This window comes from Sinocyclocheilus anshuiensis, unplaced genomic scaffold (genome assembly GCF_001515605.1).
Source record: "Sinocyclocheilus anshuiensis isolate Anshui unplaced genomic scaffold, SAMN03320099.WGS_v1.1 scaffold436, whole genome shotgun sequence".
Taxonomy (NCBI): Eukaryota; Metazoa; Chordata; class Actinopteri; order Cypriniformes; family Cyprinidae; genus Sinocyclocheilus; species Sinocyclocheilus anshuiensis.
The window spans coordinates 1,924,495-1,949,735 of record NW_015560618.1 but is presented as its reverse complement, the minus strand read 5'-3'; the positions used below and the strand labels follow the sequence as shown (position 1 = coordinate 1,949,735).

At 38.9% G+C, this 25,241-nt stretch overlaps 1 protein-coding gene across 1 annotated transcript in view; it reads left to right on the top strand.

Moving 5' to 3' along the window:
* The first annotated feature begins 2,347 nt into the window (after nucleotides 1-2,347).
* LOC107681693 (uncharacterized) overlaps nucleotides 2,348-25,241 on the top strand; it is a 30,557-nt gene continuing 7,663 nt past the window's right edge. The window contains 29 exon segments of the mRNA XM_074186982.1: nucleotides 2,348-2,464; nucleotides 2,643-2,801; nucleotides 2,935-3,118; nucleotides 4,425-4,541; nucleotides 4,544-4,629; nucleotides 4,790-4,978; nucleotides 5,115-5,163; nucleotides 5,166-5,258; nucleotides 5,371-5,552; nucleotides 6,270-6,353; nucleotides 6,505-6,642; nucleotides 7,010-7,126; nucleotides 7,247-7,464; nucleotides 7,561-7,754; nucleotides 8,023-8,191; nucleotides 8,193-8,230; nucleotides 8,310-8,464; nucleotides 10,394-10,471; nucleotides 10,587-10,673; nucleotides 12,850-12,978; nucleotides 13,079-13,237; nucleotides 14,553-14,714; nucleotides 14,895-15,057; nucleotides 15,786-15,967; nucleotides 16,071-16,163; nucleotides 21,651-21,855; nucleotides 22,203-22,304; nucleotides 22,307-22,407; nucleotides 22,692-22,780. Of these exon segments, the coding sequence (XP_074043083.1) occupies nucleotides 2,348-2,464; nucleotides 2,643-2,801; nucleotides 2,935-3,118; nucleotides 4,425-4,541; nucleotides 4,544-4,629; nucleotides 4,790-4,978; nucleotides 5,115-5,163; nucleotides 5,166-5,258; nucleotides 5,371-5,552; nucleotides 6,270-6,353; nucleotides 6,505-6,642; nucleotides 7,010-7,126; nucleotides 7,247-7,464; nucleotides 7,561-7,754; nucleotides 8,023-8,191; nucleotides 8,193-8,230; nucleotides 8,310-8,464; nucleotides 10,394-10,471; nucleotides 10,587-10,673; nucleotides 12,850-12,978; nucleotides 13,079-13,237; nucleotides 14,553-14,714; nucleotides 14,895-15,057; nucleotides 15,786-15,967; nucleotides 16,071-16,163; nucleotides 21,651-21,855; nucleotides 22,203-22,304; nucleotides 22,307-22,407; nucleotides 22,692-22,780 (3,839 nt within the window).

Below are 25,241 nucleotides of genomic sequence, written 5' to 3'. Positions count from 1 at the left end.
GTTTTTGTGTCCGCCATTTGGCGATCAGGCCCCGCTGTCGCCGCCATTTTGTGAGCGTGCTCTGGTACAGCCGCCACTTCAGTCACAGACACTGTGTCGCGTTCTTCCTCCACGACACCCACAGTAAACAAAGATCCAACCGTCAACAAGGCATAATCCATTAACTGAGTGAGTGAGGAACGTGGACCCTCGTGTCTAAGTTTAGACTTAAGAGGTTGATTTATGCCATCGCAGAAAAACTCTCTATGGCAGGGTCGATCGATGGCAAACAGGTATATGGCGGGCAAAACACAAGAATAGTCCTAGGACTAGCGTAGGTCAACGATCGGCAGACAGAATCACAGGGGCGAAAGCTTTATGTCACAAGAGAAGTGGTCAAACACTGGCAGGGTCGATCGATGGCATTTGTACTAATTGTTTTGAGAACTGCATTAACTGTTGTGCAAATGTAAATAGTGATGTGAGAAATGCACCAAAGCGACTGAGAAAAACTGTAATATGTCTGTAGTATATTTTTCACTTTTATGTTGTAAATACTATAATAGTTTTAATATCTTTCATTTTCCCAGGGTCAGGAGATTAAAATCAGCCAAAGGCCAATTGTTCTGGCAGAGGAACTGGTTTTACCATCTCTCTCTGGATTACCCATAAGGCTAAGCATCAACATGTCCACTCTGTTCTCCCTCAGACTTAAAGGCATCGCTAATTACAAGAATTGGTCGCATTTCTCACTGGCTGGCTATGTCAAACCAAAGTATGTCTGATGAAGTTTTGAAAACGGCAGTGTGCTGTCAGGTTGAAGTCATGATGGCAAGTCATCTCCTGTTTGTGCTTTTACACAGTGCACTGGTCGCCATCTCTGTGAGAGCTGGAGTGGATGGAGCGTTTGGTCGTGTGGGATTAGAGTGGGTCTCTCAACTCAAAACCTTCACCAGTTTGGATGGAGCTGTATATCTACACCATGGACAGAGCCTGAAGGTGGTTCTCAGTACTCCAGATGTACTGACCTTCAAGTATGAACATTATTTACATGTTCTTTCGAATATATAAATTAATTTTGATATGTTATTTGGGAGAAATAAAGGTCCAAATGTCCTGATATCATAATGGAGAAAAAAAAGAAAGTAAAAAAAAATTCAAAGCTGCTTCTGTTTATTAATATTTGAAAAACATTTCTCCTGTCATGTGGTGTGACTACAATTCAGAACAAGTCAGAAACAGGATGTTATATCAGTTATATCAATTATATAAAATGTCATCTAGTGCAACTCCCTAAAACTCAAATGTACTTTATGAATTTAAGAGTAATTATTCATGAAATTTGTACAAATTTTATTTCAATTTAGAAAATAATGACTAAAATGTATACACTTACATGTATTTATTATGCAATGAAAATATGTTATTACTTATGTGGTGGTTGCACCACAGAACATTGTACTTAAATTTAATTCTGGAAAGACGTATACAATATTTTTTTAAACCATAAGAAACTAAGAAAATACAAAGAGTACATTTCTAAGAACTTGTGTTTAAATGCTGAAAAAGAACAATAATTTTCTTGAATGTAGACACTTTTATTTGTGACTAACCTATAAACAGTTGTAAAATTACCACTTGATCGTCTACACAAAAAAGCTCCAGAATGTTTCGTGTTAGTGGGGACAGTAAGGAAGAGCTCATAGCTACAAGAAATCTCAAGGAGAAGAGCACTTGCACTCCTAAAACATGTGAGTTTATTTCAAACAACATAAAATGTATATTTTATGTTACACATATACATAAAATACATTTTATTTTATACACACTTTGTCACTCATAAAACACTGACCTAAAAAACACTAACAACAAGTAGCAGGTATCGAGAAACGTGTCCTAGCAATTGTAAAAAACTGGAATTGATTACATAGCCCAGCATCTTGAAAAAATATTGCATAATTTTTGGATTATTGCATAAAAATCAATAAAAACTTTCCATCACATACATGTTTTTTCAGAAATAAGAATGAAGACAGACAGACAGACAGACAGACAGATAGATAGATTTATTGTGATGTGATGATTTGCAGCCAGCTTTTTATGTTCTGCTTCTTTTCACAGTGCAGTTGGAGAGAAGTCTGGAAGATGGCCAGAGACATTATTCTATAGATGCTGGGTTTCTGTTGCCAAGCGCTGTCAGCATCAGAGCTCTTGGGTTACTGAAGCAAAGGGGCCCAGAGTGGAGCTCTGCTGTGAGGGTCAGGTATGGTGTACAAGGTAAGTAATTTCTACAAATAACATAAAATTTTTAAGACAATGCAACAGACTGTTCATTCATTTATTTATTTTTTCAGAGGATTCACAGAACATGCAGGAATGTCACATGACCCAGAACCTCCACAGCGAGTCTGACCCAGTCCAGACGTACCGTATAACAGCAGCACATGAACTGCACTGTTCCCATTTCATCAACATAAACCACAAGGTCAAATTTATTGTCTCACAAATACAAATGTACTCTTTGGTTTCACAGGTTTAAAACGCTTTCTGCAGTTGATTCTAGTACTGATTCCCAATTGGTTTTTTGCACTGTAATGCACATAACATGGTTTATGATAACAGATATGGCAACCTTCTGATTAGTGGATTGTTTCCACCAACAGATTCACCTTAAACATGAACGGAGCCCAATCAACATCCAGTCATCACTTGATGTAAGCGTTGGAAAGCAGTGGAACCAGAGCAGCAACAAACACAGGATCCTCTTCAATCAGTCGCTCAGAAACCAGTCTGGACCCAGCCTCACCAGTTATGCTGTGGAGGTTCAGCTTTACTAAAACATTCAGACTGAATCTAGACTATGTACATCAGATGTGTTCTCCCATATTGTCAGATGTTCAGACTGTGGTCTTGATTTTGATTATGTACCATATTAATGTATATTGCCTTTTCCAGCTCAGCCTGCGACTTCTAGACAGAGGACTGAATTACAGAACTCAGCTTCTGCGCTCTTGTTTCAAGAAGCAAAAATCTGAGAGCAGCACCCACCTGAAAATCAACTACAACAATCAGATGCCTCTGGTAGCTGGTGTCCACTGGAAGGACGTGTCAACAAAGACCTCCCTTCAAAAGTGGGAAGGTGTGTAAGTATATTTTCCATTATATATTCCAACCAGAATCAAACTCTCATTTGTGAAGTTGTAGATTTTAGATAGAGACAGTATATCGGTACCATATCTATTATCTGCCAATATTAGAGATTTATTTTTTCATTTGTCATATTGGTCAACATTGGATTTTTAACTGTGCATGTTCATTTACTTAAAAAAAAAAAAAAAGAAAAGGGAAAGTTCACCTAAAATTAATCTAGTTAATCTAAATACTTATAATGAATTGCACTTTTAAATGTAATCTTTAGCAAATCCCAAAATTAATATCCATATTTCTTATTTTACATTATAATTTTGTAATGCTTAAATTCACTTGTAGCTTTTAATGTTATTGAATATAGCTTTTAGTATTTTAGTTTTGCTTTATTTAGAGCAGTGATTATCAACCAGGGGGGCAGGGGCCCACTAGGGGGCCTCAGCACACTTCCAAGGGGGTGTAGAATAACTTAAAAGTATTTCAATTTAATACATTCTCATTAATAACACAAAATCAAGATAAATAATTGAAATAATATTTTCCCCCTCTCAACATTTTTCTTTTCATTGAAGAACATGCAAAGCAGGGGAATTTGTGGCCTAATGGTTAGAGAGTCGGACTCGTAACCCAAAGGTTGTGGGTTCGAGTCTCGTACCGGCAGGGATTGTAGGTGGGGGGAGTGAATGTACAGCGCTCTCTTCCACCTTCAATACCATGACTGAGGTGCCCTTGAGCAAGGCACTGAACCCCCAACTGCTCCCCGGGTGCCACAGCATAAATGGCTGCCCACTGCTCTGGCTGTGTTCACAGTGTGTGTGTGTTCACTGCTGTGTGTGTGCACTTTGGATGGGTTAAATGCAGAGCACTAATTCCAAGTATGGGTCACCATACTTGGCCACATGTCACGTCACTTTCACTTTCAATTCTTAAAACTTGTGAAATTACTTTTTGAAAATAAAAAATCATGGTACATTAATCAGTTCTCCCAGTTTCTGTTAATAAAGTTTAGAAACAAGCAAATTTGTCATAATTACAGCAGATAAACATAAACATAAAAACACCATATATATCTCAGCCTATATGGGTTGGGGGCTTTGATTTAGACAAAACAGTAAAGAATTTTGTATCTGCCATTTATCAGTTATTAGATATAACAATAATTATCGGCTTATCATTGTCCTGAATTTGATAGCAGTGCATCCCCATAGATTTTATTTGAAAGGAATGCCATGAATTTCTACAGTTCTTGTTAATATTCTAGTTCATGTAAAACTGTACTTCATTCATTATGTTCACAGGTTCATTCAACATGGATACCCCCTGGCTCTATGTGTACATAGTTCAAAAACTAACTCAGCCCCAGCGTGGCATCATGCAGTTCAGCTCTGAGGTCACCACACGGAAACTGGTGAACATCCTAAGCTGGAGGGTTTCTACAAGGATAGAGGCAAAGAACGACAAGGCCAGCTACACCTTTTTACACCAACTGTCAGTTATATTAAGGTGTGAATACAGTACTTTCTATCACCTCTCACTTCGAGTTTAAGTATTTCTCCCAAGGTACCTCATTCCTAGCCCTGTTTAGCTGTAAATTTGTTCATATCGTCCCCTGGAGAAACTTCAGGATAAGTGAATGATCTTAAGTGTAATGGTGTCATTGAAGGTTGGTGGATGGAACATGTTGGACAAGCGTGGAGTTAAAGCTTCATACTCCATCAGCACAGCCTGGACACCAGCATTGCATGGGCAAATCTACATAATCAATGGCAAACAAGTGAAGACTCTGGAAATAAGTGCAGGCTATGGCAAGCAGGACCTCAATATTTCTGCAGTTGTCAGTACTCTGGATAAGGTAACAGAAAATGAGTTATCTGCTCTTTGCAGTTTAAATATGTCAAAAAATGTGTACTGGTCCAAATCTTTGGATCTAATGCTTGCATGAAAGTTAGCCATTCTGGACTTCACTGTTTTTTTTTCATTTTGAGCAGAAGCTAAAGAAGAGGCTTTTAATGATGACAATGACCCTGTCGGATCTCAAATCCCTTATGCAGAGTTACAGATGGAGGGTGCCATAGAGGAGATACGGAAGGAAAGGAAGGTTTATCAGAAAAGATGGAAGCTAAACTTCAGGTGTGTCTGGAATATGAAAATGACTACGTATAGTAATGATAATGGTGACAGCAGTAGGAACATAATGACTTTATCCACAGTGCTATTTTACTCAATATCCATAAGCATGCTTAGTTATGTTTGCTTCTTCCAACATACAACCATTCAAGTTTCTCCCTCAGAGTCTCATGCTACAGGAGACATTCACAAGTGATCTACATCAGAAAGCTTACACTTTGGAGTGAAAGGTTCTTGTCCATGGAAACAAAAAGGCCATTCACATCCTTACTCTGGGTTTCCAGCCACATCAACCATATGTGAGTCTAAAATCAACATACTGTACAGTATTTATACTCTTATTTCACCCAAGTCTTTTACCCAAGAATTAAACTGGCAGTTATTCAGAGTATGTGAGCTTACTGGCTAGCTTTGTTAATTGAAATTGAATGTAAATGCTAGGGCCATACACACAATGCTTAGATGTATTTTTATACAACAGTTCAATAAACATTGCTATAAGAGTACATATATGCTGTAGCAATAAAAATAATTCCACATAAAACCAAACCAGAATCAACAGTTCCGCTTCTCCAAACAAAACACAGTAGCAGTGTTCCTGAACGACTAATTTGTTTGAATGGTTGAGTGAGTGATTCAGTGACTCACTCATAAATACAATCACTTTTCTTTTCTGAACATATCAGTCGTGTTTGAATGATTCAATGGCTCGTTCATAAAGATGGTCACTTGTTCCATTCCTGAATGATTCAGTGTTGATTAAACAAATGGTTGAGTGAATGATTCAGTGACTCACTCAAAAATACAGTGGAACACAATCACGAAAATGAGCAAAATTAGCTTCCGCCTCAGTAGAGATTGTGTTCCATGGGGGTTTGCGTGGTGCCTAAACACATTACTGACCCAGACACTTGTTTCATTTCAGTGTTTTTGAACAAATCGTTTGAATGAATGATCCATTGACAGACTCATAAAACAGAACAAAGCTAACAGTTGTATAATGTGGTTTATTTTAGGTGTGCTCCTCAATAGTCCAGTCTTTCAGCACTGACAGAATTCCCCAAGACTCAAAGATCTGTGTTACTGTCCAAAACCACCAGGTAAACTAGCAGAAATATTTGATGTATCTCAGAGCAGTGCCACATTACTCTAACTATTGTACAGCGAGTGTCATTTTAAATCTAATATAGGATCATAATTTTAAAGTGGGTCCATATTTTGTCTTTGCTCCTGTCAAACCTCTCTGTGAAGACTGCTCATGAAATTAAGGGCAGGTTGTGGACCGGAAAGGATGAAATACTTACAGCCTTTGGTCAAGTACAACTTCATGACCTAACTACATCTCATCAAGATGTTACAATGAAAGCCAACCTGTCCCAAATGTTTCAGGTAAACAATGATGTACACTTTATTTTTACTTTTACTTTCCTCTAACCTTTGTAATCAAGTTAGCAAGTGTTTAGCAGTTGATTGTACTGTGTTCTAGTTTACCTTCATGTAAAATACCTGCATACAGTTTGCCATGGCAATATACAGTACACTGCTGTGAAAAAGTGTTTACTCCCTTCTGATCTTCTGTGTTCTTGCATATCTTTACACTGAACATCATTGGATCTTCAACCAAAACACATGAATACATAAAAGTATTTATTATTCAGATAGTCAAATTCAGATGAAGGGTGTCAAATTCTTCACAGCATTGATGTGTTGTACATTTACAATTTTTAGGTGGAATTAAATTAAGAGTCTTTTTCAGACGGATTTCCCGACCTCTGTCAGCCTAGTTATTGAGTTGCTCAGGAGTCACAGGAACAACAGTGAGTTTGAATATCATTCTGAAGGGAAAGTAGCCATTGACGACAAGAACTACCATGTAAATACCTTAAAAGTGACATTTTGCGAGTAATTAATGACATATTTCTTAATTCTGAGTTTTGTTAATAATGCTATGGGCTGATATTGAGTGTTTTTCTTATTTTTCATGACGTTCCAGGCTAATGCAGCAATAACAGTATCTCCTCTTGGAAACATTGGCAGTTCTATCAATCTGAAGTCAAATGAAAAAAATGCAACACTTCACTTTAATCTAGACAACAAGGTGGCAAAGGGTATCAATACTGTGTGTGTCCATGCTGGCTTTCATCAGACCTTATTCCCAGGGGCCATTTCTGATGGTCAGATTCATTTAGCTGCTAATTCTTCTTCAGAAAGGTAAACTGATAACAGCAGTTATGTCTTATTGTAAGACATGTTAACTCATAATTTCTTTCTTTATATTACCTATAATTTTTTTTTTCCTCTCTCTAGTCTTTTCTTGCAGTGTACAGTAAAAAAGAAAGAAGAGACATTTAGTGCTCACTTAAGTGGAACTCTACCGCATGATCAAAAATCGCAGCTATCTCTTTCAGCAGATATTTTCAATTCAATACAAGATCTCGCTGCTTTACCTAATTCAGCTAGTCTGGTTGGAGTACTAACTCAGTCAAAGGGTCTAACTGAAGGTAAATCCAAGATCATTTACTCAGTGTGCAAATTAACTTTTCAGTGAAAAAAGTTCAGTTTTAGAAAGTTCAGTATCTTTTAGAGAGGTCGACTTATGATTAATTAAAACAAAGCCAAAAATTTGGGTAGAATTCAAGTTTATTTATTAATTTCATTACACAATGGGCATAGTAGTTTACAACCCAAATGCAATATCTAATTGAATGTGTTTGTCTGAAATGTACATGTTAGTGATTGATACTCTCATGTTGTGTGTTTGTGGTGCAGGAGAGCTGACTGTAGTAGTGGATGATGCTGCATATGGACTGGAAGTGACTCGTCAGCATGAGAGGAAGTCTGGAGAAGATCTTAGTGCTTTACTATGTCTAGTTGCTATGGAGGAGTCACTGTGTGTAAACATCAGCAGTAATTTAACACATTGTGGGTGCAGAAGTCTTCCAGCTATCTCACTTTATCCCTTGGCTTCGTTCTGCAGGTATGTTCAGCAGCATTAGCAGACTCTTGCTATGGCTGTGTAGTGGAATGCAGTATGTTTCTGTCTCTGTCTATTGGAGCAGGGCTTCCCTTGAACAGCAGCGCAGGTGTGAATGTGAACTGGAATGGCAGCAGTGTCTGTGCCCAACTGGAGCTGCATGCAGGAGCCAGTGGCCTGACAGCCACACTGGAGCAGAGTTCACCCCACACCACACAAACTACTGGACAATCTCAGGTTCGAGAATCACAGTCATTCAGTAATTGCGAATCACTGAAAGGCTCCCATAGTTCTGCTCAGATCTCATTGACACCAGCTGACACACAAGAACAAATGAAGTGTTTGTGCAGTTTCTTTTCCTCCTTGTTCCTCTTCAATGCTGTTGAATTAGCTGAACTTCCTGGCTGTATGCAAACAAAGAAGTTGCTGTTTTTTAATGAATTCACCAGATTTGAACTGACTAATTTTAAGCGAATAATGAGTAATGAGTCATATGAACTACTTTATGGGGTTTTTATGGTACTAATTTTCCTTTTGTGAACTTGACAATCATAGTCTTTCATTCTGCTTAACTTATTTCATACTCACTAATGGTGCATTATCATTATTTAATGTAATAATACATTAAACATAAAATTTACTCACCCTCATTCTTCTGTGGAACACGAAATAAGATATTTTCAAGAATGCTGAAGAAGAACACATTTGGGGCCAGATTTATTAAACAGGGCAAATTAGCATTAGAGAGCAATTCCATAAAAGCACAGATGAAAGGGCAGAATTCTGCTAGTGATTTACTGACAGTGCGCACATTACAGAACAAAGACTCAACATCTCATTTCCATGGTGACCAGCACAATCTACCAAGAGTAGCTCAAATTACCGCCTGCTTTAAGACATGCTTTTTTTGGGTGTTAAAGGGGTCATCGGATGCTAAATTCACTTTTACTTGTGGTTTGAACATAAATGTGTGTTGGCAGTCTACCCTATAATGATAAAAATCCACCCAGTGGTTTTTATTTGATCCCTAAAAATAATATCCCCTTTTTCAAGTCAGGTCATTCTCAGCTTCTTGTCTGTGTGACGTCAAAGACGCAGTGAATTACTTTTGTTTGTGAAGGGAATGCGCCCCCCGATCTACCTAAATGCGTTGCGAATCATTCGTGATCCAGCTTCACTTACAGCACAAGTGAGTATAAGCGGTTTTTATGAATCTTGGGTGAGCAGAGCTCATTGGCATTTAAAGCAACATGCAAAAAAAAAAAAAACGGGTTGATTTCTGCAGAGCTGATTTTGACAAGGTAAAAAGGGTGTTGTTTTACACTACCATTGAGAAATTTTAACCAAAGTATGTTATGGACTTTTTATCAAGACCCTAAAAATCACATCAACCTGTGGAAAATGGGCATACGATGACCCCTTTAAATTATGGCACCGCTAATTCTTCACTTCGTGTCTTTAGTAAATCCTGACAGTACTATTTTAACGCCAAAAGACGGTTTGCGCTGGCGCAAGCTGTTAGTAAATCTGGCCCTTGGTTATCATTGATAAGGACCAAAACACTGAGACATTTTTCAAAATATCTTCTTTTGCGTTCTACACGATGTTTATTAAGCAAATCGTTTTGGTGACCATTGACTTCCACTGTATGAACCAAAAAACACTGAAAAACACAGAAAAAAGAAAGTCTTGCAAGTTTGGAACAACATGAGGGTAAGAAAATTATGACAGAATATAAATTTTTAGGTTAACTATCCCTTTAATATTTCTCACACTGTTTAAAATGGTTTTTATAAAAATATTTTAGGAAAGGGGATCATCATAGATCACAAGGGTCCTTGGCATCAAAACATTTGACAGCTCCTGAACTAGCAGATTTTGCAGTGCATTAGTCTTGAAACCTCCAAATAGGTTGAACTTGGATCTGTGTTTGTTTTGAAAACACCTGTGACGCCTACCTTAATCACACTTAAACACAGAGTAATAATCACTTGTTGAAGAATAAGTAAGCATCGGTTTAGTATGTGTTAGTATCCATATGGTTGCCCCAGAAACCCCTTCTACACTCTGGGTCATTTCCCATGTTGATGAAGGGAAATGCCTCTGATTCCACACTCCTCTCCTACAAGCAAAGCAAACTGAAGGCACGGGGGCTTGTTTTTACAGGTGAACTGCACAGAGGGGATTGACACGGGCCGCCTGCTGGCCGTCTGCTCTGGGCAAAACCAGGAAGACTTACTGAAGGTACGTGGGTAGCGTTTCCTTCTTTTGAAGAATGGTTCAGTGATCGCTGTGAACATTGGATTGTGTTTGTATCATATGGTGAGGGACATCTGAACCCATCCTGATTTTTGTGTAGATTGGAATCAGAGCCCGTTTTTATAACTCCCAGAGTTCAGCTTTCTCATTTGATCTTCAAGGTCACACAATACCTCCAGGTAGAATAGTCTTGTTGGAGATATCACTAAATTACAGCAATTCATTCTATGCTTTTTTTTTTTTTTAACTGTACATGTATTAGTAGACTATCCAACCAATTTTGCTGTCTTTTGTAGCATTGGACTATTGGCAAACATCTCCCACAACATATCTGCTTTACATCCGTACCTGCCGTTTGAGTTTTATCAGATGACTCTAAAAAAAAATAGCACTGAACTACTTTAAAGGAACACTCCAGTATTTTTGAAAATAGGCTCATTTTCCAACTCCCGTAGAGTTAAACAGTTGAGTTTTACCGTTTTTGAATCCATTCAGCCGATCTCCGGGTCTGGCGGTAGCACTTTTAGCTGTAGCTTAGCATAGATCATTGAATCTGATTAGACCGTTAGCATCTCGCTCAAAAATGACCAAAGAGTTTCGATATTTTTCCTATTTAAAACTTGACTCTTCTGTAGTTACATCGTGTACTAAGACCGACGGAAAATGAAAAGTTGTGATTTTCTAGGACGATATGGCTAGGAACTATACTCTCATTCTAGCGTAATCAAGGAACTTTGCTGCCGTACCATGGGTGCAGCAGGCGCAATGATATTACGCAGCGCCTGAAAATAGGCTAACTTCCGTCAACATAACCAACTACACAAACTTAGTGCCGGTCATGTTGGAAGTTACCTAGCTGGGGACTATTTTCAGGCGCTGCGTAATATCATTGCTCAAGGCTCATGGACTTTGGTGAGCAGACAAACGGATTCATTAGAACAGAAACAACCCTTTGTCTCAAGATTGACTCACTTTCACATACATGCCCTGTCCCACGCACCTGACGACAGACAAAACCGCAACAAGCAGGTGCACAGCTCTCTATAGTCTTAAATAATCTCCACGCTTTCAAGGCCTGCAGAGGGCAGGCCTGTATCTTTCTCTCACCAGGACAGGTACACCACCTTTATTTTACAAACACTGTTATTACCAGTAATGCCTTACTGGCATGGCTCCCTGGATTACTTGGTAAATAAATCCTGACTGGTAAACATTAACTTTCAGTGATCAAATATTTTAATATGATGGCCATTAAACTATAATTTCCCACACAGCATAGTCTTAGTCACTTTTCAGTCTCTTTATCCTGACATCGTAAAATAATTTAAACTCCAAACTCAGATCAATATTTAACATCTGTTTTTTATTTAATTATTATTATTTTAATTGTTTATTATTTTTTATTTTTTGCTAAGCAGCCATGCAGTAATTGGGATAATGTAATTATCATATCACAGTCATTATCAATAAACCCCTTCAGGGTCATGAAAGGTCTGATTGTTGAAGTTTATTTTGCAACAATGTCCAGATGGTTTACATACAGTGCCTTTAAAAGGTTTGGGATCGGTACAATATTTTAATGTTTTTTTAAAGAAATCTATTCTACTTACCACTAAGGCTGCATTTATATGATCAAAAATATAGTAAACATTAACATTATGGAATACTATTACAATATTAAATAACCATTTTTTTTTATTCAGTAGATTTTAAAATGTAATTTATATGATGGTAAAGCTGGATTTTCAGCATTATTACTCCAGTCTTTAGTGTCACATGATCCGGCAGAAATCATTCTGATATGCTGATTTACTAAATATGTGACCCTGGACCACAAAAGCAGTCTTAAGTCGCTGGGGTATATTTGTAGCAATAGCCAAAAATACATTGTATGGGTCAAAATGATTGAGTTTTCTTTTATGCCAAAAATCATTACGATATTAAGTAAAGATCATGTTCCATGAAGATATTTTGTTAATTTCCTACTGTAAATATATCAAAACTTAATTTTTGATTAGTAATATGCATTGCTAAGAACTTCATTTGGACAACCTTAAAGGCGATTTTCTCAATAGTTAGATTTTTTTGCACCCTCAGATTCCAGATTTTCAAATAGTTGTATCTTGACCAAATACTGTCCTATCCTAACAAACCATACATCAATGGAAAGCTTATTTATTCAAAAAAACTTGACCCTTATGACTGGTTTTGTGGTCCAGGGTCACATATACAGTATATTACTGTTACTGAACCCAAACTCAATAGTGTATATCAAAAATGAACTGCACATACACAGCATACGCTGTGCCCCAAACAGAATATCTCTCCTCTGAATTTTGCTGGTACGGTATGTATTGTGTCAGATACAGTCATTGCTCTCCCTAGTGGAGATGGAGGGATGTGTTGCCGTGGCTCAGGAGGGGAAGGCCTATTCCCAAAACGCAGAGCTCAAATAGAAGGACAAGAGGATAACACAAAGCATGAAATACCAGGTGTGGATTATTTAAGGAATTGAAAACTTGTTTGTCGTACTGCCTTTATTTAGTATCTTAGGATCTAAGCTAATCTTTCTCTTTATTGTTTGCGGTTTAGGGAGGAGTAAAAGGAATGCACATGCTCCTCGTGGAGCTGGGGGCCCAAAACATCTCTCCGTCTCCCTGTCCATCTCACTCTCTTCTGACCCAGATACACACCAACCTGAGGGACCGTCTTGAACACCATGTTCAGATCGGCCTCTGTCCTCCACAGCCTGTGAGATCACATACTCGCTGTCATTACATTACATTAAAATGTGCTTATAACAACTTAACATTCACACATATCAACCGTAGAAGGATAGTTCACCCAAATATGAAAATTCAGTGTTCTTTTGCTCTTTATTCTCACGTCATTACAAAACGTTTTTAAAGATTTACAGTAAGTGACATGAATGTCTGTAAATAATACATTTTTCCCTGGTTGAAAAAAAGGTGTGCTTAATTGTACTGAAAGCGCACTTCTAGTGTATTCCAAATCTTAATATGCTTTTTAAAAAACTGTACTTGCAGATAATATAATATTAACTAAATAAAAGGCCACATGTAGGTGTAATTAAAGACTGCACTTTTAAAAAAGTGCACTTTGTAATAATGTCAAATTAAAAGTTTTTACTTTAAAGTACATTTTAAATCATTTTGCTTTAATTATCTTCTTTAAAAAGTGCACTTATTTTGATGTGTTGACTAACATACTAAAGCACATGTAAAGTACTTGATTGTAATTTTAACTGGGTTATTTTATGTATTACTATGTACAAACAGCAAGTTCATCATAACAAATGTGCAATTACAAATATATTTAAATTCAACATACAAATTTCAGTACCATAAAGTGTGCTGTCAGTACAATCAACAGTACACTTGAACTATATTTCTAAGAAGTATTTATGAAATTACAAATAAAGATGTACTTAATTCTTACTTAAGTGGGTCAAACACTCTTAAGTTCAACTAATTGCATTTAATATAAATGTAAATGAATACATGTTCATTTAATTGTCAAAAACATGCAATTAAGTGCCCAAAAATGTTGTATTCAGTATGCACGGTAACACTTTAAGGACCGATTCTGACTATTAACTAGTGACTTATTAGCATGCATATTATTAGCATACTGACCTTTTATTAGTTCTTATAAAGCACATATTAATGCCTTATTTTGCATGACCATAGTTTAGATCCCTTAATCCAACCCTATACCTTAACCTAACAACTACCTAAATAATAAGCAGCCGTTTAGCAGTTTATTGAGGGAAAACTTTTAATTAATAGTGAATGTGTTCCCTATTCTAAAGTGTAACGGTATGCACTCAAGTACATATAGTTTTATTTTTATTATTATGCTATTTCTTTAATAAATATTCTATTTAAAGGTGTGCCAGGGTTATTTTTTGGTGAACTTGTGCGACCAATAACTGAGTTACCAATAACCAAAATTTGGGTAGTCACTACAATTATATTAGTAGCCAAAACAAGAAATCTTAATTCAGTTCAGAGGTAACACTGATACATTTTTTTTCCCCTCACAGGCTTTAATTTGGTCTGGATCTCACAGAGTGAAGTCAGGCAAGGAGCTGTTGTACACTCACACCCGTGTGTCTGTGTCCGGACACCCTCAGCACAACACCTTCACACTGTCACTCAGAAACATCAGCAGCAGTCAGCGCTCCAACTACTCACTGATCACAGAGGTACTCACACTGCCCAAATCACCCAAATCATTACATAAAGCAGTGTAACATTTCATGAAGTTTTGATGGAGGTTGTTGTTATTTCTAGAGCATAGAAAATATCATAAGCTTACTATAAAACCGTAAAAGCCAATGGAATTTCCTCATCGTGATAGAAAAACAAATGTGTGTGATTTACAGTGGCAGGTAGGAAACTGGAGTGTGGAATTGGCCTGCAATTCCCTGTCTTCAGGCAGGAATGTGGCAATCCAGGTTCATGCAAAACTAAATTGCAGTGAGATGCTATGGCTGCAGGGGGCGCAGGGAAAACGCTGCCTTCAAGCTGCTGCTGGATATGACACAGGTGATGATTGCTAGTTAACCCTAAAAACCTAATGGATCATATTTGATGCACACATTTCTAGGGCCTTAACATTATCAACATGATTACAACTTTGATATTGTACACAATCTACTACATGCCTGTTATCTGATTGATAGTTTATGCATTTGTAGCAAGGAAAAAGCCTTTTAGTATAATTGTAAACACACAGGTTGTGTTTCATGTGACTTTTTGCTGTGAAATCTTTTTTTATATATATAAACAAATAACTAAACATAAACAACTTTTATATTGTTAGTAAGATAAACACTTACTGAACTGAAGCAACTTAGGTTTACTTGATTGTCTAGAATTGTTTTTAAATAAAAATCATGTTAAAATGTGAGTATCAAGTATGATACATCAGGAACATTTAAAGAACGTTTATTTGTCTCTAAATCACCATTGTGTTACATATGCCTTGCCCCCCTCACCCCCACCCAACAAAACTTTGAGCCTTTGATCATAAAACTAATTAATACAACTAAGATGTTTTTCCCCTTGTTCATGAGTGCCAAATTCTCACTATATCCTCCTATATGAGCCACAAAACCTGATGTATGAAGTGTGAAACTTTTTTATAAAGATTTTATTAATGACTATAATTTAAAATGTCTGGCTTTATAGGGTTAATAACTCTGCTGTAACAAGTGATTATTTATCATAAATTCTTATGAATAACCTTTGTTTGCCTTTTAACTTGCCATCAGAAACGTCTGATGATATCAGAGCGGTGTTCTGTTTGGAGGGACATCACTGGTTTACCCTGGAGGCTCAGCGAGGCAGTCGGGGCATTGAGAATGAGACCCTTACCCTTATTTCTGTAGGAGCAGCCAATCATAGTCTGCTTTTTCAAGCTAAAGGATGCAGGGAATGCCTGTGGGCCACGGAGGTGAGAACAGCAAGGAGTTATGAAGTTTTTTCATTATATAAATCTGCCAGATAGCTTGTAAAACATTGTTTTTCATGTCTGGATTGATACCGTATCTTTACAGGCACGCCTCCAGCAGCTGGGGTCCCGGATAAGGAGTAAACTGTTGGACAGAGTTCAGAGACTTCAGCATCTACTGTTAACATTCAGAAGACAGGTTTGTTTTATCTCACAGGCTCTCATGCTGCATATTTAGACTATGTTAAAGGGTTAGGTCAGCGGGGAAAAAATCACTTACCCTCATGTGGTTTAAACATGTATGCCTTTCATTCTTCTGTGGACCAAAAAGAAGATATTTTGAAGAATGTTGCAGTGTTTTTTAATCCATACAGTGAAAATCTGTGGGGTTCAGGGTTGTTTTGGACACCACTGACTTTAATTGTATGGCATTCTTTAAAATATTTTTATTGCAGAGAAGAAAGGGTGCTTTGTAAGAGTCATATAGAAAAAAAGTGTAATGAGTATTTTAGAATCAAATACATACCCTTTCAAAAGTTTGGGATCATTATTTATTTTTATTTATTTATTTATTTTTAATTAAACTTTTATTCAGCAGCTTTATTCAGCAAATTTATAAAAAAGTGACTGTAAAAGTGAAGAATAAAGTATAATGTTATGAAAGATTTCTAGATGTTTTTTGAATGTTCATTTCATCAAATAATCCTGAATAAAAGTGTATCATGGTTTGCACAATAATATTAAGCAGTACAACTGTGTTTTGATAATAATAAGAATTGTTTCTTGAACACCAAATCAGTATATTTGGTGCTTTGGTAACATATTTGGTAATACTGAAGACTGAGTAATGGCTGCTGAAAATTCAGCTTTGCCATTACAGGAATAAATTATATTTTAAAATATATTTAAATAGAAAACCATAATTTTGAATTGTTTTGAGATCTTAATCTCTGACCATTGCCACCTGCTCCCGCAGCATGTGTTTCGCTCCCGCAATTTTCGTGTCCACTCTTTTAAACATTCTAATATTGTATATTTTGGCGCATCAGGGAGCCGCTCTCAGGATGCGGTGTATTTAAATATTTTTGAATGAGCGTTTGCGCTGTTTACTTTCACTTTCGATTTCGCAAATCACACGCACTCTGTGTGAAGGGAGCACATCTTACAAGATACTCCAACATGGTCTTGTCAGTCATCTCTCCTTGCACTCGACCTGTGATCAGGCAAATCTGACTCCGGTAGCTCTTGTTAGATGCAGGGTTGCCAAGTCCGCGTTTTTTCCACACAATTGGGCTAGCTTACTTTTAAACTGTTGCCATGGTTTGATTTTCCCAAGTGGGATATTTAAATATTTTTGAATGAGCGTTTGCGCTGTTTACTTTCACTTTCGATTTCGCAAATCACACGCACTCTGTGTGAAGGGAGCACATCTTACAAGATACTCCAACATGGTCTTGTCAGTCATCTCTCCTTATTCTCGACCTGTGATCAGTCAAAGCTGACTCCGGTAGCTCTTGTTAGATGCAGGGTTGCCAAGTCCGCGTTTTTTCCACAGAATTGGGCTACTTTTAACCTGCCCAACTCAATCTAAGCAGCTGAGTCCTTACTATTTTCAAGAAACGGCTGAAAACACATATCTTTCATCTTCATTTGACCCTCTAACTCTAGCACTCTCTATTCTAATGCTACTTCTAATTTTATCTGCTTGTATTTTTTAATTAAAAAACTTGACGCTCTAACATTTGCACTCTCTATTCTATTTCTGTTCTAATGGCCAATCCATAATTTTTTGGGGGAATTTTAATTTTTTTTATTTTTTAATAAGTATCGGTTCAGGCACCGTTTAGGCACCGGAACCGTTTTAAAAGTATCGATTTGGCACCGGTATCGAAAAAAAAACCAAACTATACCCAACCCTAGTCTTAAGCGACAGGGGCCACAAATCGGCCAAATGGAGTTTCTCAAATGGAGGGCCCATAGGGCATTGAGGACTATAGATAAGTCCCAGGTCATCACAGTATAAGAATGAGGCAGATTCAATCCCCGAGCTCTCCTCAGAAATTTAACGACAAGTTTGTTCTTGTTGACTGACTGGCCAGCCTCTAGAGCAGTGATCCTCAAATCTGGCTCACTAGATCCACTTTCCTGCAGAGTTTAGCTCTACCCTAATCAAACACACCTGAGTTTTCTAATGATCGTGTAGACATTCATTAGAAAATCACAGGTAGGTTTGTTTGATTATAGGGTTGGAGTTAAACTCTGCAGGAAAGTGGATCTTGCGAGCCAGATTTTAGGATCACTGCTCAAGAGCATGATTCGCTGCAATGGCTGCCACGTATGCTTTGAGCGTGGAAGGGGTGCGCCCCCTATCCAGCAACTCTTGCAGGAAGGTTAACACGGATGACACATTGCAAAATGATGGATCCAGATTTCGTGCTGCACACCAGTCAAAAATACTGATAATTTAAGGGTGTAGATGCATCCTGTAGACCAGGCTCAATCATCCAAAATGGTATTAGTCACACTCGCGGGGAGCTGTACAGACTCCCGTCGAGGGGTCACACATGAAGAATCCACAGCTTGGGACAGGGATGCCTAATCATGCCTCTCACTTGAGAGAGAAGGTATGTCCTCAGTGGTATCAGCCAAGGGATGTCGATAGCAGCTGAATCAACTCTGGGAACCACATCTGATTCCTCCAGAGTGGGGCCACCAAGCATCTGACTTACCAGATCCGTCTAATGACCTGAGGAAGCAGGGCAATCAGGGGGAAGGCATACAAGCATGCACTGGGCCAGTCGTTGTAATTGGGCAGGGAAAGTTGTCTTCTGAGGTGAAGAGGTCCACCTCTGCCCTCTCGAAGACAAACCAGATTGTCTGAACCATCTTAGCATGTAGCCTCCATTCTCCTGGTGATAGCATGTCCGCTCCTAGGTTCAGTCTGTCCGGCACGTGAACTGCTCTCAGTGAGAGGAGTTTGCCCTGTGCCCATAAAAGGAGGTGTCGAGTCAGTCTGAAGAGGGAGTGTGACCTGAGACCTCCTTGGTGATTTATAAAAGCTTCCACCGTCATGTTGTCTGAGCGGACCAGGACGTGGTGCCCCTTTAAGGCCAGTAGGAAGGTTTTTAGGGCTAGTAAAGATTCCAGTCTCGAGGCAGTTGATGTGCAAGCATTGTTCCAGGTCTGACCAGGAGCCGAATGCCGGTCTGCCATTGTACAGTGCTCCCCAAACCGAGTTGGAGGCATCTGCCATGACCACCTTCCTTTTGGAGGTCAGTCCCAAAGGGATTCCTGACTGAAACAGGTGAGAGTTTTTCCAAGGGCCCACAGCTCTGATGCAGCGGTGGGTTACCCTGAGGTGAAAACGTCCCAGACACCAAGCATGGGATGGTACATTGGCTTTGAGCCAATATTGCAGGGGCCGCATATGGAGCAGGCCCAGGAGAATCACAGAGGAAGCTCTGACATGAGACCAAGCATCCTCTGGAAAACTCTGAGAGGATGTGAAGTCCCAGGTTTGAATGACGCCGCTAGACGTTGAATTGTCAGGGAGTGTTCTGGAGTAATCCATGCCCGTGCCTGGGCTGAATAGATAATTGTCCTTAGGAAGACTACATTATGGCTGGGAGACAGAGCATTCACAGCTAAACTGATTTTTAGCACAAGCCGTTCTGTGAGCAATAAGTTCCTGTTTCGATCTGGCTAACACAAGCCAGTTTTCCAGTTTTAAGTAGTTCATAATGTGGATTCCCATCTGTCTCAGAGGAGAAAGAGCCGTGTACATGCACTTCATAAAAGTGCGTGGGGCCAGGGACAGTCCAAATAGTAGGACTGTATATTGTTAAGCCTCCCCCTCAAACGCGAATCTCAAGAACGATCTGTGATGGGGTCTATCTGGATGTGAAAGTAAGCATCTTTCAGATCCACCGTTAAAAACCGGTCCTCTGGGCATATTTGCATGAGGATCTGCATATTCAATGGCTGTTTCATAAGCACATGATTCAGATGCCAGAGATCGAAGAATGGGTCTGAGCCCGCCATCTTTCTTGGGAATGAGGAAGTAGTGGTTGTAGAAGCCTGACTCGCTGTTCGCTAGAGGGACCATTTCCACAGCTCAATTTGCAAGCAGAGTTCGCACTTCAGACTGGAGAACGTGAGTATTGTTCTCCCGTACTGAAGTTTGGATAATACCTCTGAAGCAAGGTGGTCTGCGAGTGAACTGGAGTGAGTAACCTCATTCTATGGTTTTTAGAACTCAGCTTGACGCATCCGGAATGGCCTTCCAAGCTTCGAGTGGCAGGTTGCCGCAAGGAGGCGGGGAACTGACCCTCATGATAGTGGGAAGTGGAGAGGTACTCTTTTGAGTATGTGTGTCCACGATCACAGTGATAGTTTGCATGGGCACCTGCCGTGCGGGAAGGACGGCCTAGCCTGAACAGAGCTTCCATCGCCCAAGTGGGGGAATGGAGAGTGGGTTCAAGACTTCTTTGAGGGTAGTCCAGCGTCGGCGGGAACTGACCCTCTCCACTTCCTTTCTGCTCTTGGATCGGGATGGCTTCTGAAGCTCAGGTTTCAGAACTACTCAAAGGTGCGATCTTGGCACTTAGGGTACAGGTACATTCTAGATCTTACGTTGCGCCTTTCGTTACGCCTACGTCATATGCTAGACCGCCTTGTCGTGAACTCGCCTGCTTGAGCGACCGGAAGCTGGACATTATAGTTTAAGAATCAACACTTTTCTTAAACTAGCGCATCGTTTCGCTTCAGAAGGCCTTTATTAACACCCCGGAGCCGTGTGGAGTAGTTTTATGATCGATGGATACACTTTTTTTGGATTCAGAAACAGGGGCACCATTCACTGCAATTATACAGATTGGAACAGACAGGACAATTTCGAATATAACTCTGAATGTGTTAGTCTGAAAGAGGAATGTCAGACACGCCTAGGATGCCTTGAGGGTGAGTAAAACACAGGCTAATTTTCATTTTTGGGTGAACTATCCCTTTAAGTCCTGCTGCCCCGATGTTTCTTCCTCCGAGGCTCCTAAGAGGGAAGAAATGGGAGAGCAGACTGAGAAGGACCACCTTTGTGAAAGAAGGCGATCCGCGAACGAAGCAGTGTGAGACTCGTGCTCTCGCAGAGAGAGCTCTCTGTCCCTTTGAGCACACCCTCAGCGTGAGCACTGCCCAGGCAAGTGACACACTCACCATGCCTGTCTGAGTCACGGCATGACATTTGCAAAAACTTCACTGGAAATGTGCAAGAAATTTGCTCTGAAATTTTCTCCTATTGTTGCCGGATTGCCACATAGGAAGCACTTGTTGGAAGCGTTCTTCCGCTGCTGTGGCTTTTCTATGGCGAACAGGCGTCATGGCGCTCAGAGCTGATTTATATAGAAGTTGGCTCCTCCCCTTTTGGCGAGTTGAAGTGCCATTTGTTCATTCAGCTACACGAACATGAACAAATCAGGCTTCAGTTTTCAGAGTAAACAGGAGTTTACTCTGTAAGTGTTCAATGCAAAGGAACAAAGTATACTGTTCAATCTGAATGTTTCAAACATAAATTCATTTGAAAGTGACCAATTGTTTAGACTTAGGAAATATTTGCATCTACAAAAAAGGATGCTATATCAAATATCATGTTAACGAAGTATCATTGTTTACACTGATGCTATCTGTCTTCTAGGCAGGGGACAGTATGTTCCTGTTGGAGCTGAGTGAAGGGCCGCTGTCTCTGACCCAGCGAGCCGAGACTCTGCTGCTGCAGAGAGCAGGAGCGCTGTGGAAAGCGTGGACCACTGGCTTGCTCCGACATGTGCTCACACAAAGCCTACCGCACACGCTCCATGTCCTGCATCTCATATCTCAACAGGTCCAACAAGAACTCAGGGGTGAGTTTGCCCTATCAGGTTTTGTTTCTCACTAATCATTCATTCAGGTTCCCGCTGATTTTATTTACAATCACATGCGCAGTTTCCTTTGAGCAGCACTGGGTGAATGACAGGAAACATACCTTTATTTTCTAAAACCTAGAGCACGCTTAATTAATTTTCTCTGGCAATGTGAGGTCACGTTATCAGTAATTGATCTTGACAGCGTTCTAGTGGCATCACTGCATAAGCATCTGTAAACCAGTCGCAATTATGCACCAGCACAACTGTGGTTTCATGTCAGCACCTTTCATTTGGAAATGCCTGTCAGTGTGTATTAGTGTTATTGTAGTTTTAATTTCTTCCAGAACCCCTGGCCACTCTAGCTGGAGCGTACCATGATGTGACAGGGGTGCGTTTGGACACCGCGTGGCAGCAAGGAGTGCAGCTGTGGACCAGAGAGCTGACGGAGTTTTGCCTGCAATACTTCACAATCCTCACCTGAGGGCGCCGCCGCTGACCGCATTGCATGTTGCCATCTTTGCAGTGGACATGGCAAGAAAGATGCAATATGTTTTCCTGCAGTTATGGGGTGATGTTTACGTGACACCATTTTCAACTAAAAACTGAAAACTTTTTATGCATTCATTTATGGGCCAGAAAACGCTAACTTTTGAAAACATGCCATGTCTTTGAAAAAAATAGCATTATCATCTCTGTGTAAACTACAAAAAATGTGAATTTGTAAAAACAGTGGCATCATGCGCATTACATGTTCGGTCTATAGGCATGCACAAGTTTCTTTACAAAGTGACATCGCCAACTACTGGCCTGGCATACATAATACAGCGCTTTAGCAGATCTTTCAGTGGATGGACGCCCGATCAGCTGCCATGCTAGTGGGTATCAGAAGACAGCTTGCACTAATGTACAAGTTCTCTAAAAGGTATGTAGTAAATCTGCCAGAAACATGGCCCATCACTGTTTGTTGTATCTGAACACCACAGGGGTTGCTCACTGAACTTGGCTGGTGTGTTTCACCCTCTGCTGGTGTTTGGGGTGTTGTCTGCACTTACAGTATGTCAGCCCCTTGGCTATGTCTGTATGACTGTGTATAAAATTAACCTCTTAAAGTCCCTTTAAAAACACTTTTAAAAACTTAATTTTGATGGGCTCATCAAACATTCTGGTTACAATAAGTACCTTTGCAACTACATGTTAACTAACTCTCATTAGAGTATTAGTAGAGTATTAGTAGACTGTTAGGTTAGGGTAGAATAAGTTGACGTACTTGCAAAGTTATTTATAGTCAGAAAGAATGTCTGTTGGGGAACCATCAAATTATTATACCAAATAAATTGTTACCCATAAATAAATAAAAAATGCTCCTTGAGCCCAGTCGTTCTTAACCAAAATAAAACATTAAAGGGATATTTCACCCACAAATTAAAATTCTGTCATCAATTACACACCCTCATGTCATTCCAAACCCGTAAGACCTTTGTTCATTTTCAGAACACAAATTAAGATATTCTTAATGAAATCCGAAAGCTTTCAGACCCTGTATAGAGACAGCAACGCAACTGACATGTTCAAGGCCCAGAAAGGTAGTACAGACATCGTTAAAATAGTCCATCTTATGAAGCTTCGAGAACACTTTTTGTGTGCAAAGAAAACAAAAATAATGACTTTATTCAACAGTATCTTCTCTTCTGTGTCAGTCTTCGACGCGCATTCACAACAGTACCTCAACGCATACGTGTGCATTCCTCTGCTTGTAAACAAGGCGCAGCACATCCGGGTTCTACATCAGAATGCCAGCTCCTCCATCAGCAGCACCACATGCATGCGCTGTGGTATTCTTGTGAAAGTGTTGAAGGCTGACACGGAAGAGAAGAAATTGTTAAATGAAGTCATTATTTTTGTGTTTTCTTTGCACACAAAAAGTATTCTTGTAGCTTCATAAAATGATGGTTGAACCACTTCCGAAGATGAACGAAGTTGAATGAAGGTTTTACGGGTTTGGAACGAAATGAGAGTAATTAATGACAGAATTTTCATTTTTGTGTCAACTATCCCTTTTAGTAGTTTGGCATAATCTTTCATTGTTATTTCTTTGGGAGAAAAACTAAAACTGCTTATTGTAAAATATTTGACTAAGAACACAGGCAAAACTGGAACAAGTTAAACCAAAAGTTCAGGTTTTGAAATAATATGTAGTGTAACTCCCCAAACTATGATGTTTATGAATTAATTAAATTATATTTATTTTTAAAAATAAATGAGTGAAAAAAAGTAAAACAGACCATCAGAAATACACCATCTACTGATCATAACAATCACTGCACGCCAAAAGAACAGAGTTTTGAATTTTAAGTTTGCTAAAGACCACCTGGATGTTGCGAGCACTACTGGAGCAATGTTCTGTGGGCAAGTGAGACAAAGTTTATCTGTTTACTAAATATACACAGTGGGATGTTTTGTTAAAAACAGAGCATACCAACACTAAAATCTCATCCCCAACTGTGAAGCATATGTCTGGAGAGGGTTGTGGAGCTGATCTGATGCCTGAGGGTCTGGACTGCTACAGTCATTGAGGGACCAATGAATTTTAAGTTGTACAGCAGATTGTCAGGACATGATCTAAAACTCATGCGGTATGACCACAATCCAAAACACAGAAGTAAATCAACAACAAAATTCTCAAATTGCGTAAATTAGAATGGCCAAATGGCCAAAGTTCTGAGCTCAATTTGATTTAAATGCTGTGGTGTGATCTGGAACAGAACGTTCAAGAAGCTTCCCATCAATAGACATCAGCCAAAACAACTGGGCCATAAGACATCCCTTCACCACATAAAATGAAAGATTCTGTCATTATTTTCTCACCCTTATGTTGTTCCAAACCTGTTTGGTTTTCTTTCTTCTGTACAACAAGATTTTTTGAGAAATGTCTCAGCGTTTTTAGTTTTTCATTTGATTTTTTTTTTTAATTAATTAATTTATTTGTGTATATAATTGAAGACAATGGTAATCATAAACATTCTTCGAAATATCTTCAACACAACAAACATCACAGTTTGATCAATATCATTATCTAATTAATATCAATAACCTAGTAGTTCAGATAAATCATACTGCTATGGCTGTCAGCACACATACTAGTTTTTCATATTCCAAAACACATTATTTTGCACAAAAAAAAACAAAAAAAAAATCAAATATTGCATTCCATTTTAAACACACTAAATATACATTTGGAGCATTGCATGCTGTGTTAAAACTGTACACTTAGAAGTGCTTGTACTGTTCTGTTTGGTTTTATTATAGGTAATGATGCTCACAACTGAGCACTAAATCCAGTGTTTGACCACAGTGTGAATCAAAAAAAAACCTTTAAGCTTGCT